At 36.9% G+C, this 14,704-nt stretch overlaps 1 protein-coding gene across 1 annotated transcript in view; it reads left to right on the top strand.

The window, feature by feature from the left end:
• The window catches only part of USH2A (usherin), a 737,363-nt gene that overhangs the window by 594,320 nt on the left and 128,339 nt on the right, over positions 1–14,704 (top strand). Inside the window, exons 56-58 of the mRNA XM_078441308.2 lie at positions 4,945–5,052; positions 12,324–12,507; positions 13,966–14,123. Of these exons, the coding sequence (XP_078297434.2) occupies positions 4,945–5,052; positions 12,324–12,507; positions 13,966–14,123 (450 nt within the window). The remainder of the gene's footprint in view (positions 1–4,944; positions 5,053–12,323; positions 12,508–13,965; positions 14,124–14,704) is intronic.

Raw genomic sequence — 14,704 nt, 5'->3', positions numbered from 1 at the left:
GAGTCTAACTTCACATGCTTCCCTCCTAACAGCGAGGCTACACTCCTTTGGTACATGAATTGTAGAAATATTCAAAATGGAAATACTTAAATATACATTCCCACTTGGAGATGTGTATATACATACATACATACATACATACATACATATATATACACCGAAAGTTTCACTGGGCTTTGAGCTACTTATGTCATTATTTTCCTTATGTGTCAGAGGTCTGACCCTGTTTCTCTGGCCCACACTTCTCAGCCTGGGTGCCCAGACTTCTGACCTCACCTAAGCTGATCTCTGTAATAATAGATGAGTTCCTCCAACTCTCTATGCTTCAACTCCCTTACCTGTTAAATGAGCAGATAACTGCAGTGACCCAGGGGGTTTAGTGAGGGTTTTGATTGTGTTAATATCCAGGAAGTCACAGGAGAAGGTCTGCAAGTGGTGTTCAGTAAATTTCAGCTAGTATGTTATTTATGTAACTGAGTAATCAACTTCTTTAAAAATAACTCCATTTCTTATAAAATATATTTGATTAATGCACAGAGTCCAGTGAAAAGAGTAAAAATGGAACAACAAAATCCCCTGAGTTTTATTTTTTGTTTTACTTTATACTTCTTTTTATTGCCTTGATGTTTGAACTAAATGCTTTCAACATATTTCTTTCATTTTAAGAATGACTGCAATGGTTTCTACCACTTTTACATCTTTCAGATACTGTTTCATCTTCAAAGTCATTCACAAATTTCAATGTGCTTGGCTGCAGCTCTTCTGTGATGGGAGGGCACAGGGCTTGGTATTAAAGTTGTGGGTTTCTCTCCACCCCAACCTGATAGCTCCATTCACTGTATGAACATTTGGTTCTCTGAGCCTCAGTATTTTCTTACCTGTGAGGCAGGAATAATTATTCCTGTCCTGGTGATATTCAAGGTGAAACCTCTTCACTTTTTCACCAACCCTTTTCATGTTGTTGCTAATTCTGTCTCCCAGAATCTCATAACTAACTATTTCTAACATGCGTAGGGTAATCACAGCTGCTCATGGTCCCCTTATGTAACATACAAGAATCTGAACTTGTGTGCCAGTGTGACATTATTAGTAATTATAATATTAATATCATTTAGAACTCTTTTTCTTACAAGTTACGGAAAACTCAGTTCAAGCAGGCTTAACAAATGGGCATTAAGTGGCTCATGTAAATAAAAAATCAGATGTAGACTCAAGGCTATGAGATGAGGTTTCCAGGACCCAATTTCTTTTCACCTCTAAGTTCTCCATTCTCAAGCACTATGTGGTGAACAAAGGACTACCAGCAGTAAAAATGAAAGTTTGAGTTCAAGGCCTACTTTGCATTAGCCTAAATGAGGTCACATAGTCAATTCTGAGCAGCTAACATTGCAAAAGGAATGTGGAACTGTATCCAGGAGTAGTCAATCCAGGTGGAGAAAATCCTAAACAAAGCACAAAGACTTGTAGTAGCCAAAAGACTGGTTTCCACAAGGAAACCTTGAGTTCTGTTATAAAAGGAAGTATGAGTGTACTCTGAAAGATAAACATAGCAGATGTAGAGTTGCATGAGACAGGCTGGCAAATGTGAGTTGAAATGAGCCGAATATTTCTACCTATGTTCCATATGGCTCTTTAAATTGACCACCATATTCATATATCAGGGCTAGACACAACCCTTGAGGACAAACTACTAGTGAATTAGATTAAATCCATTGTCCTTCCCTCCTTCACTTAAGGCCCCATGCCTCCCGCTCTCGCCTTTCTTGCCCTTCCATCTTTGTTTTCTTTCCCTAGTTCCTCACATCCCTTCCTCCTGAATGGTGATGACTTTGAAGTCCTCTGATTTCCCAAAGTAGGCTCTCTACCCAGCGCTCAGTTCTACCTCCTCTCCCCTTGATTCTGGTACCCCAGTAGCTTCAAAATATTCCTCTACTAGACCTGGCCCCATGCTCTGCAAGGCCAACACATACCATTCAATTTAAACACCTGTAACAGACTCCCTGGCACACCTTCCTTAATCTATAAAAATTCCTAACTGGCTAGCTACTCTGTTGCTGTACTGTCTTCTAGTGTTCTTGGCTATATATAAAGTGGATACCACTCAGCTCAGTTCAGAAAGATTCTGTAGGGAAAGGACAATTTCTATTTTTATATACATCAATTTTCTTTTTAGCGACTATCCTTATTGCAAATACCCTCAATCCTCTCATCGACTTTAGTACACCTCTGTGGTGACAAATTTCCTCTCCTTTTTCTAAGACGCATCCTAAAATATTCTTCAATGGTCATTGCGTGTCTTATATCAGACCAGCTAGAACACAAAATGAAGAAGAGAATTGGGTCTCATTTGAGGAGGGGGAGCATTTTATTTGTTTGTTTTTATTTAATAAGAAAATTCCAGAGAAAGAACAAGCATTGTTTCACTTTTACCAGCCATACTTAGTCAGGCATTTGGAAAAAAGTCTATAAAATATTTATTGTTTACACATCACATTAATTTTTGTATTATTTTAATAATATTCTGTAACTAGAAAACAATTGCCTACACAGTGAAGTAGATGTTGGGGGCTGAGATACTCATGGACTTATGAGGAAGGGCCTGTTTCGTCCGATGACACTTTGGATGGACATCATGAACATGATAGCCTGACATTTTATGGAGCACTTTCATGGGCTTTGTGTTCTTTAAACAGTATTTAACAAACATCAAACACTTACAACTGGAAAACAATGATTAAAAAAGGAAAACACTCAGAGACATAAACCTTACTCTCAAAGGGCTTACATTCTAAGTGAGAAAGTAAGATATTCAGGTGAATTGGTATTACAAGGGTCAAGGTCCCCTTTTTCAGTAGCAGGAGTAAAGAGGGAGCATCACCAGGTTAAGTCAGTCCGCCACTGCGGTCTCTGACCTTCATTCTTAGATGATTCCTCCCTTTTTCTTTTGATCTCTCTATTTTATAATCTTTAGTATTTTCCCATAAGCTTTTATCACACATATATGGCTTCAGTGGGGCTTAGATCTTTCATCACATTTCTTATCTACAAATCAAGTAAATATCAAAATTATGTAAATCCCCCATAGCAACCAAATAGAAGATTGCAATCAAATAAGTATCTGAATCTTATCACTAAATTGATGTGGAAACACAAAGGGCTTTGAAGCTGAATCCTGGAACAGCTCTAGCTGCAGAACATTATTGCTTTAGCAGAGAACCCAGACTATTGCTCTAACTCTAAACAAACCAGTTAATTTTTTTCATTTGTTTAACCAGCACCTACTTTGTGCCTGCCATTATTTGAAGGATACAGTGGTATCTTTCAGATATAGAATCTTTTAGTGCTTTTTTGGAGCTTATGTCCTAGAGGGGGAGACAAACAATAAATAAACAGATGTAATAAAACATCAGATAATGTTGAGAGCTATGGGAGAAGGAAGTAATTTGAGGGAATATGAAATGATGGATGTAGTATGTCGATAAAGTGGCCAAAATCTTTTAAAATGTAGCATTTGAGGAGAAATCTGCATAAAGCAAAAGAGTGGCACAGGAATGTCTCTGGAAAAACTCACCTGCCAAATGAGCAATATAGATATAAAAATGTAGTTCAGTATTCATGAAAAATTAATATAATAATTATATATATTAGCCCCATTATTTGACATATAGATGAAGTCCTATTCTTTAAGAAAAGGAAAATTTTTGACCTTTGGCATTGTTTGAATTTTTCCAAGAATCAAGGGCAAGAAGCTTTAGCCGCCATATGCTCCTCGTCAAATGCTGCTGAGTTTTAAGGTCGCTTCTGGTCAAATAAAGTAGTTCTCTAGGTAACCCATTTAATCTTCTCAAAAGCCTTCAAACCTAGCTGCTATGTTTCCCATCTTTAAAGATCAGTAGATCAAGGCAAAGAGAAGCTAAGTAACTTGCCCAAGGTCATCAGCTAAGGAGTAGTGAGGTCTAACAACATGCAACTTCTACTATATATGGCTTGCCATTCTTATTTATCCTGAGAACTTATTGAACAACTACTGGGATGTGTCATATTCTGAATACAATAAACACTATTCCTTCATCAAATTATGTTCAATCTATGTGTAAAGACAAAACCAACATACCTCCAAAACACTACAGAAGTGTGAGATGGTATTCTATTGGCACATATGGTGAAGTAGTGTAAACTTAAAAAAGAAGAGTGGGTTGGTGTGAATATGAGCTAAATATGGCTTGGGGCTAAACCTTATTTTGGATCTAACCTTATTTGGATCTAACCTTATCTTGGATCTAACCTTATTTTTATTTTTTCTACCTCTGTTCATATAAGAAGCTGTTGCAGAAACTGGGATAGTTAGCCTGGAGAAGAAAAGACTCAGGGGGGATTTGATAACTGTCTACAAATATTTGAAGAACTGTCATGTGGAAAAGAAATTAGATTTGTTCTATATCTCCCTAGGGGTGCAAGTGATGGAAAGAAATCGCCACAATATAAGAAAGGACTTTTAAACAAAATAAGGAAAACTCTAGAGCTCTAAAGATGGAATGGGCTCTTTGAGAGATGAGTACTCTGATCAACTAGGCAAGGCAGCCTCTTCAATGACCTCTTGTACAAGGGAATCAAGAGAAAGATGGATGGATAGCTGGGTGGATGGATGGATGGATGGATGGATAAATGGATGAATGATTGGATGCATGATGGATGGATGGGTGGATGGATGGATGACATGAATTTTAAGATTTCTGCTAAGGCTGAGAATATATGATTATCAGAGATAAATGAAATTTCGATTAATACTGAACTGCTTGTGAAGTTCATACCTCCTTTAGAAAATGTTTTCTGCTTTTAAAATTTTGGAAATCATATCTACAACTCCACATGTTACTTCCAGTTCTTAATTGATAATAAATAATCCTCTCAAGATGCACTTTATTTCTGGTTTGCTCTTTCTAGGTCTCCAGCCATACACCAACTATAGCTTCACACTTACAGCTTGTACACCTGCTGGATGCACTTCAAGCAAGCCTTTTCTAGGTCAGACACTGCAGGCAGCCCCTGAAGGTAATTAAAAAATATCCATGATTTGGGAGAAGAAGTTTTCATATAGCATTTGGAAGTGAATTCTATAAACCCTTTCATGTAAAACAAAGAAGGAATAAAGTCGATAGGTACAAAATAAAATTGTATTCTAGTCTGCCATTCTTCAGGTTTGGTTCAACTATAAGCCACCCAACATAAATTTTGCTTTCACTTCTTTAAACCTCTTCAGTTTACTTTTCTGTGATAAAAATTATTATATACTTTGATATAAAATTTCTCAAAAAAAATCACAAATCAAACATCTCTGGAATGCCGGTTATATGACAAGTACATGCTCACTGCTGGAGCTGACTTAAATATTCACTATCATGAACTTGTCATCAAGTTGAAGACACAGTACAATTTCCCAAACTTACATAAAGACAGAGAATCTGAAAAGTGATGTTAAGAAAAAACAAGTGTTCAATAATATTGTAATAACGTATGGTGACGAATGGTGACTGCACTTACCATTAAGTAATGTGCAGAATTGCCAAATCAATATGTTTTACATATGAAACTAATATAACATTGCATGTTTTTGGTGTTGTTTTTTAAATGTTTGTTTTTGGGAGAGAGAGAGAGAGAAAGAGAGAGAGCGAGCGCAAACAGAGTAGGGGCAGAGAGAGAGGGAGACAGAAGATCCAAAGCAGGCTCTGCACTGAGAGGAGACAGCCCATTCCAGGGCTTGAACTCATGAACCGTGAAATCATGACCTGAGCCGAAGTCAGACGCTTAACCCACTGAGCCACCCAGGTACCCCAACATTGTGTGTTAATGGTACTTCAATTGAAAAATGAACAGAATGCTCAGGATAATCTGAACAAGGAGAGATTATAACTCATCATGAAAATCAAAAATATTTTGTGGTGCGAGAGTGAGTTCTGAGATGGACCATGAAGAACAAAGATTTTAACAAATTCACAATAGAGGAGAGGAAGAACCAAACACAGACTGAGGACATGTAAAGTGGGGCCATCACCTTGGAAGGCAAATTGGCAAATGTCTATTAAATTTAAAATGTCAATTTTCCATGACACAGCAGTTTCACATTCATTGTCTATGTCAGAAAATCACACTTTCAACAAATGCATTAGGAGACACGTACCAGGATGTTTATTGAAGCATTTTTGTTTGTTTATTTAATGGAAAACAGTTGGAAGTAATTTAAATGTCTATGAGTAGGGGAATTGCTAAATAAATTCAGGTATAGTCACATTATGAAACTCCATGCCTCATTTTAAAAGAATGAGACAATCTAACCATATAAAGAGGAAATTAAAACTGCAATAGTGCACGGTATCTTTTATGTATAAAAATGCTTTGGCAATAATATTCATTTCTATAGGTAAATAAAAATATAGAAAAAATTCTGGAAGCATATGTACATAACAACGGTTACCGATGGGTTGGGAACTGGAGTGGGTGTTATCATGTACTTTTAGAAGAAAGATAACCTCAGAGGCTTGGGTTAGTGATCAACTAATTATTTTGTTCATCTTTATTGTCTGCCTGTTTTCAATGTGGGGGAAACAGAGGCATACATGAGTTTATAAACAGAAATATAATGTTAATTACCATTGGAGAGTCCTGAACTGCTTGTCCATTACTCTTCTAATGAAAGGGATTGTTGTACCTCAGAATATTAGACCTGAACTTCCTACCAGTAAATGGGGAATAAAATGGAAAATTCCACATATGGGGCATATGGCTCCTCACCAGGATTTCACTAATGATGTTTTCTATATAAAGAATGTTTCATGTCAAAAAGCTTAGTGTTCCTTTGAAAGGAAGAAACCAGCAGTGGATTTTTTGGAAAGGTAAACTATCAAATGGATACTTTGATGATAATGGATAATTTCTAAAGGATCTATCAACCATTTTTGGCTGCAACTCAAACCTGGTAAAATAACAGGGTCTCTTGCTTCAGTGTACTCATCAAATCCATATATTTAAATTCTTAGAAAATATGCATCTATTTTCCCACCTTTCCCCCAAAAAAATTATTCAAAGAGCTCAGATTTCATGACTGAAAAAATTACATTCAACCACACACGGGAGTGTGAGATGAGAAATGTTTTACTTGATTTCTTTTTTTTTAACTTTATGCACCTTTCCTTTAACACAAATAACTGTGCAAAGGAATAATAAACGAAATGGGCTTTCCCCTGCAGAACAAACATGGATTTAGAATCCATTTTCTGGCGGTATAAGTGCCATTTGTGAATAACCTATAGGTGACATAAACGTAGTCTGAGTACTTAACTTGGGGGTTGGAAGAGAACAAATCAGGACTAACATTAAGTTCTGTTGTACTGTAAAGTGGAAGTAAACATGTTATATCCCATTAAATTAATAATCTAAGCATAACTAATTATAAAATGCCTGAGTAAATCAGACATACTTTGAAGGTCTCACACTTGAGTGTCCTAAGTGAATATGGAGAGAATTAAAAGAAACATCGTTTCATAGCCACCCTGAGCTCCTCTTACTTCTCTCATTTTCAATCCAGGGGAAAAAAGTTAATGTATATTACTACCCCACTGATAAGTTGGACATAATTCTCTACAATTTTATCCTCATAGAAAATTGTGTACCTTTAGTCAAATAGGAAGAGTTCAAATTGGATTTTTGTTCCATCTTTTTAGAATTGCTGCCATACCAGCCAACTCTAATTAATTTTACAGTTCAATCATGCAAAATTGCAGGCGTGTTTACCTCTAGCATTGATAACGTGGAAAGGAAAAAGGAAAGGAAGATGAATCTTCCTCAGTCACATTCCATATCTCTCTTCCTCTCACCTTTTTTTAACTGTTAGATTCTTCCTCTATCCTTCGTACTTGTAACTACACGGTCTCCCTTGGAATCCTCAAGTACAATCTCCCAAAGTATACAGCTCTCACAAAGCCTGCACTCATTCAAGGCCTGTGTACCCACCAGTCTATAGATGTTTTTATTAGGTGTTTTGAAAATACTTCAGCCTCAGTATTCAATTCTTAAAATCTCTCTCCTCACTTCCTAACTTACTTTTCTTTCTTTTTTTCCTCCTTCAGGTATAATCATCCACCTTATCACCTAAACCCCAAAATGGGCCTTCTCGATGTTTCTCTGTTTGTTTTTTTTTTAGGTTGTAATATGTAGTTCTTCATAAAATCTTAGTAATTTTAAATCTTAAGGATTTTTTAAAAATGCTTTCTTCCTTTCCATCCCTTCTGGTGTTGCCTTAGTTCAGACTCCTATAACTTTTCGTAATTTAGTCTTCCTGCCTCTAGAGATTTCTCTTCTTCCTCATATTCCCATTCCAATTCTTTCCTCCCTTGTGCCAAGTCACCTCCATAAAATCCCATTTCCTTCCAGGAAAAAAAAATCCACATCTTCTTAGTAAAGCAAAATAGACCCCTCAAACTTTAAACTCTGCCAATCTGTTGAATCTTTCTGTCTTCCTCACATGCCCTCCAATGTACCAGTCATGCTGAAGTACCTGGAATTCTACCATACTTACCCATATTTCCAAGACTTTGTGTGGCTTTCCCACAGTTTTGATTTCTTTCCCTACATTCTCACTAACTCAGCTAACTCCCAGTTTTTCAAACTTGGGCTCACATCTCTCCCCTTCTAGAATTCTCCTGCTTCCCCTCTATCCCCATATTACTCCCAGTCTGTGTTGATACCCTTCCTAAGTGCTCTAAAGCACTATGCTTCTTTTCTTACAGCACTCAGCAAACTGGATTATAAATTTGTATTTGTTCATTTTTATTCACCACAATACTATGGGGTCCTTGAAGGGTAAAGACTATTTGTCTTTACCCCCACATCCACAGTGCCCAACACAGAAAGTGACACAAAATTGAGTGGAATGTTGGATGAATAAATTAACAATTAACAATAATCTAAAAGTCAAGGCCTCCATGACATAAGCCAATACAGAACAGGGTCCCTTCACTAGCTTCCAAAGGAAAGTCAATCCACAATAAATGTTGGGATTTTTGAATTGGAATCAAGATCTGTAGAGAAATAAGCAGGTAATATTGCATGGCACTCAAAGCAAATTTAAAACAAATCTAGTAGACATGTTCCTTTTCTGGTAGCTATTGCAAAAGATCTACCAAGATTTCCTTCTGACCTTTTCTTCTCATACCTCTCGTGTAGTTTACCTGCCCCCCACCTGCCTTCTAGATGATTTCTCTCATGACCACCCATTTCCTTCCCTTGAGTTTTCTCTGTTCTGTCCTTCTATTATATACAATAGGTTTTTTTCTGATGCCACCTGAGACTCATGCTCAGAGAGGAAGGCAAATTCTCTACTTGGGATTCATAAGACATTTCACCAAAAGCGGGTCTTATTCTATCAAAGATTTCTGGCAACTGCTAAGATAATCGTGTCCCCATGCCATTATACAAATAAAACCATAGTACTTAGTATTTTTTACACATTTCTGTTTCCTCTTATAAATCAAATCAATGGACACAGAATTATTACCAACATGACCAGAGCTTTCACCAACTTGTATAAATATCAAACTCAATTTTTATTTAAAACATGAGGCAAACCCAAGATTTTGATTCATGTTATTTCATTAACTCTATATCCACAGGATGTATTTACTGATTCAAAGTGGAAACTAAGCAATAGACTTTCTAGCACCTTGGTGATTTTGTATACACCCTCCAAGGTGAGAAATATGGGACTTCAGGAAGCAGATTATGAAGTAAAACTTATACTTTATCTCTTAAATCAACAAACTAGTATCATCTTTGAGTCAGAACTCTAGATGATTGATTCATCTACCAACTGTTGGCAGAGAAACCCAGACATAACTGTATACTATGATTGGTGAATTTATCCAAGTATCTAAGAGTAAACTTTCAGAACAAAATGAACACTATCTTCTCAGGAATAAGTTGTTCCTTAGAAAATTAGCAAGTTTGAGCCATTTAAAAATGTATCCTGATTCTTTCAGGATGTTGCTAAATAAATTGCCTTTGAATGTCCCGGAAATTTTTCTTTTAAAAGTGTTGAAATCTTATCCCTTACTGGATAACTTACACCAGAGATACAATCAACCAAACACTATTGATTGCAGGGAACCTAATATTGCATGAGTTTTTAAAAGCTGAAGAACAGAGTTACAGTGTCTATTCAGAGCATACCTAGATGACAACATGAAATGGTAGGATTGATCTTCCTCATTGCCTAGGTTCTCCATCAATATGTTTGTACACCTGTAAGAGTGCTTGAATGTTTGACCTTGAATAACAGTTGTTTGTGTGTATATTTTAACTTTTATGCAGAAGAGGAAATTCCTTACAGGAACAAGCCAGAGCTTACTCATGTTTATATTCCTAGAACTAGAACTGTCTATAGTGCTTAACATAGTAATTTGCTGGATGTATTTGCAATAAATTCATTTATTCAATATCAGTTAGGCATTGTGCTATCTATCCCTAAAGATACATTGACAAAAATACATAGAAGATTCCTGCCCTCATGAAGCTAACTTTATATTGAAGCAGGAGAAAGAAGTAGACCATGCAGTGTTAACAACATAGAAATAATGATAATACAAGAAAAAAAGATTATTGTGTTATGAGTGCTAAGAGGAAGTAGAAAAAGACATAGGATAGAGAAAAACTAGGTTATGATCACTCTAGAAAATGTTACAGTTATAGTTAGAGAAGGTTGGTCAAATAAGATCTCCCTGATATGATTATAGTCACACAGGCCACTGAACTAAGAGGATAAATTGCAAAATTGTCATGTTGTCATGAACAAAAGTGTTCCAGGCAGAAGGAATGGAAGTGCAGATCTCAGAGGTGAGGAAGAACAGGAAACATTCTGGGGATAGAAGGAGTCTCTTGTGGTTGGAGCCAGGTAGGCCAGAGCCAGAAAAAATGCAGGACTCTACAGATTATCATAAGGAATTGGAATTGTGTGACTAATTTCAAAAGGGCTGTATATTTTACAAAGATTACAATAACTTATGTGCAGACTTTCTACACTTTGCAAAGATTATGATGAAATAGAGAAGGGCAAGTTTTGAAACAGACTCCAGTTTAGAGGCTGTGATAGAAGTTCATGAGAGAGAGCAACATATCTTGGATCAGAAGAGGTGGACATAAAGGTAGAGAGAACTATGTATATTCAGGGTAGAACCTGCGGGATTTGATGACACATTACACTTGGGGGTGAAAACAGTGAGAGCCTCAAGAATAACATTTTGTGGGTTTTGACCAAGAAAATGGTCCAAATTGGGAGATGACTAGATTATAACAGAAAAACCAAGAGTTCTGTTTTGGATGTTTTAAGTCTTTCATACTTAGTCATCCAAGTGGAGGTGTCAAGTTGACGGTTGGGTTCATGAGCTTGAAGCCAAGAGATAATCTCAGTCTAGAGATCCATATTTGGGAATGTTCGACATAGAGATGGTATTTAAAACTGAGACTAAATGAAGATCCCCTAGAAAGAAGGAGTAAGAAGAGGGAAGAATAAGGGAGAGGAGAGAGCCAGGTCTCTGAAGCACCACATAATTTTGAGTTCCAGTAGGGAAAGAGGAGCCAGTAAATGAGAAAAAGGATGAAAAAGAGCATAGCACATGGTGTCAGAGAGGCAAAGGCAAAGTATGTTACTCGCTGAATTTAAAAATTCAGGTAAATACTGTATTATGATTACTTCTACATATTCCACATAAGTAGGTATCAAAGTTTAAAATTCCTGGATAGTCTTTGAGGCGCCTCGGTGGCTCAGTCGGTTGAGTGTCCCACTTCGGCTCAGGTCACGATCTCTCAGTCTGTGAGTTCGAGCCCCGCGTTGGGCTCTGTGCTGACAGCTCAGAGCCCGGAGCCTGCTTCGGATTCTGTGTCTCCCTCTCCCCCTGCCCCTCCCTCACTCATTCTCTATCTCTCTCTGTCAAAAATAAATAAACATTAAAAAAATAAAATAAAAATAAAATTCCTGGATAGTCTTGATTAAAGTCAGAGTAACAGCCAAGATAGAGAAATTTTCTACCACTTAATTGTCTGGCATTCACTTTCTAAAGGCAATTCACAAATGAAATAATCAAAGCATTGACAAATATATTTATACCCAATTGTCTATTTTACCTCAAAAGTATGGAAACTGTATTTTTTTGCTTTACCATGAAATTTTCTATCAACAAAATAAAATTATCATAGTATGTGAGGTGATGGTGTGACTTTTGATAAGGTGTATATTTTACTCTAACAATAAAACCTCATTGTGTTATTTTTTCCAGGAGTTTGGGTGACACCTCGACACATTATCATCAATTCTACGACAGTGGAATTATATTGGAGTCCGCCAGAAAAGCCCAATGGCCTCATTTCTCAATATCAATTGAGTCGTAATGGAACCTTGGTTTTCCTGGGTGGCAATGAGGAGCAGAATTTCACTGATAAAAACCTGGAGCCCAACAGCAGGTAAACTCAAAGAAAACTTTACCAATCATATAGTTAGAATTTTACATTTTTCAGGTTTAAAAAGTGTGCATCTTTAAATGAAACAATATTTTTGAGAGAGTGGGGAGGCACAAGTGAGTGAGGGGCAGAGAGAGAGAGAGAGGATCCCAGGAGGTGCAGAGAGAGAGACAGACAGAGAGAGAGACAGAGAGAGAGAGAGACAGAGAGAAGCAGCGCTCACTCAAAGCTGGTTCATGTTTTACCCACAGCAAGGCTTGTGCTCACCCAAAGCAAGGCTGGAGCTCACCTAAACTGGTACCCAAACTCACCTGACATGGGACTTGAGCTCACAAACTGTGAGATCATGACCTGAGACAAAGTCAGATGCTTAAAGACTGAGCCACCAAGGCACCGTCTAAATGAAACAATATTAAATTAATAGGTTAACTAATCTCTTTCATTAGCCATTTCATAGCTGATGTGATCTTTTAGTTCATTTCAGATGTTGAAGACTCAAGTGCTAACTCATTACTTTAGCCTTCAGAGTACATGACATTTTTAATTTATTTTTTCAAGTTTATTTTTGAGAAAGAGAAGGGAGTGGGGGGAGGCAGAGAGAGAATCCCAAGCAGTCACCACACAGCACAGAGCCCGATGTGGGGCTCAAACTCACAAACTATGAGATCATGACATGAGCCAAAATCAAGAGTGGGGCACTTAACTGACTGAGCCACCCAGGTGGCTCATGACATTTTAAAAAAATGTAAGTAGTCTTCTATTTGACAGAAGAGCATGAGGATTTTTAAGTATATAAAATACACAAAGTATTAAGCTTTAGAAATTATCAAATTATCTTCAAAAACATGCATTCTTAAACCAGCAATAAAAGAGATTTAAGGGGTTTTGTTTGACATCAACTACCTTTTCTTCTAGCATAATGTTTTCTCTGCTTGCTACACTATATATAGGTAGAGTGATTTTAGGGGAAAAAGTTCCGCATATTTGCAATTCATTCCCATTCATTTCTCAGCAAAGACAAAATATATCTTCGATCAACAGATGTTTTATTGCAGAGAGTAGAGATCAATTCAGTTTTATTGTGGAGAGTAGCAGATCAATTTAGAAACATCTTCCTCTAAACATATTTCCCTGAACCCCAACCCATTTAAAAATGGGAAAGATTCATTTGAATCCTCTACAATCTAGTGGCACACTCCAGGACTTTCCTGAAATCTTTATGAAAAGTTATTGATTACTAGAGGGTTAGGAATAAAGTGAGAAGGACAGAAATAAGGCAGTCTGGAGAGAATGATGCATGTTCTGAAAAAACTATCAAGTCAATAGTGAAGCTTCTGGACAAGGAGCAGAGAATTTGCATTTTGTCATTAACTGTTGACCAAACAATGGAGAGAAAAACCAGAAATCACCATTTGCATCTCTTATGCATTGCCTTATCACAATCCTTTCTTTTTAATATAGATACATTTATAAACTGGAAGCTGCAAATGGGGGTGGCAGCAGCCCTAGTGGTGATTACATTGTACAAACACCTGTATTCACACCAGAGGAAATCCAGCCTCCGTGTAATAGCACAGTAATCGGGCCTTATTCCATATTTGTAGCTTGGACTCCACCAGGTAAATAAATAAAACCTGTGTGTGTGTGTGTGTGTGTGTGTGTGTGTGTGTGTGTGCATGTGTATACGTAAAACATTTCAGAGAAAGTTCATTTGAGATAAGGATGGAAATGTCTGAATTTAGTAAATGAGAAGGAAATAATCTGTCTCCTGGGTAAATATAAACAGAATGATCTAAACCACATTGCTGAGTCTATACATATGTAAGTATATGCATACATACATATAGATGCAGATGTAGATATGTAGATAAAGAGACCTAGATACCTAGATATATACTTTTCTATCAAAGTAATACTTTCTTTCAAGTACTCAAATCTGTCTCCTTATTTAAATGTATATCCAAGGTAAGTCGTATAGGCCTGAATGACCTAAACATTCATTCTACAGGACTTCCTAGATTGGATCATTGATGTTACATGATCTGGTCTTTATTATAGCAGTGAATAAGGAATTCAGAAAGACAACAGTCTACTCTATCCATGTCCCTCAGGTTGCGACCAATTATGGTAGCTGAGTTTTGCCTCTCTGAGCTGTATAGCCTCCATTGTGCCATTTAGTCACTAGCGACTTGCTTTTGTG

The sequence above is a fragment of the Panthera onca genome, chromosome F1 (assembly GCF_046562875.1).
Source record: "Panthera onca isolate mPanOnc1 chromosome F1, mPanOnc1 haplotype 2, whole genome shotgun sequence".
NCBI classification, from domain to species: Eukaryota; Metazoa; Chordata; class Mammalia; order Carnivora; family Felidae; genus Panthera; species Panthera onca.
Note: the sequence above shows the minus strand (reverse complement) of the source record. Positions and strands in the feature narration are given on the sequence as shown.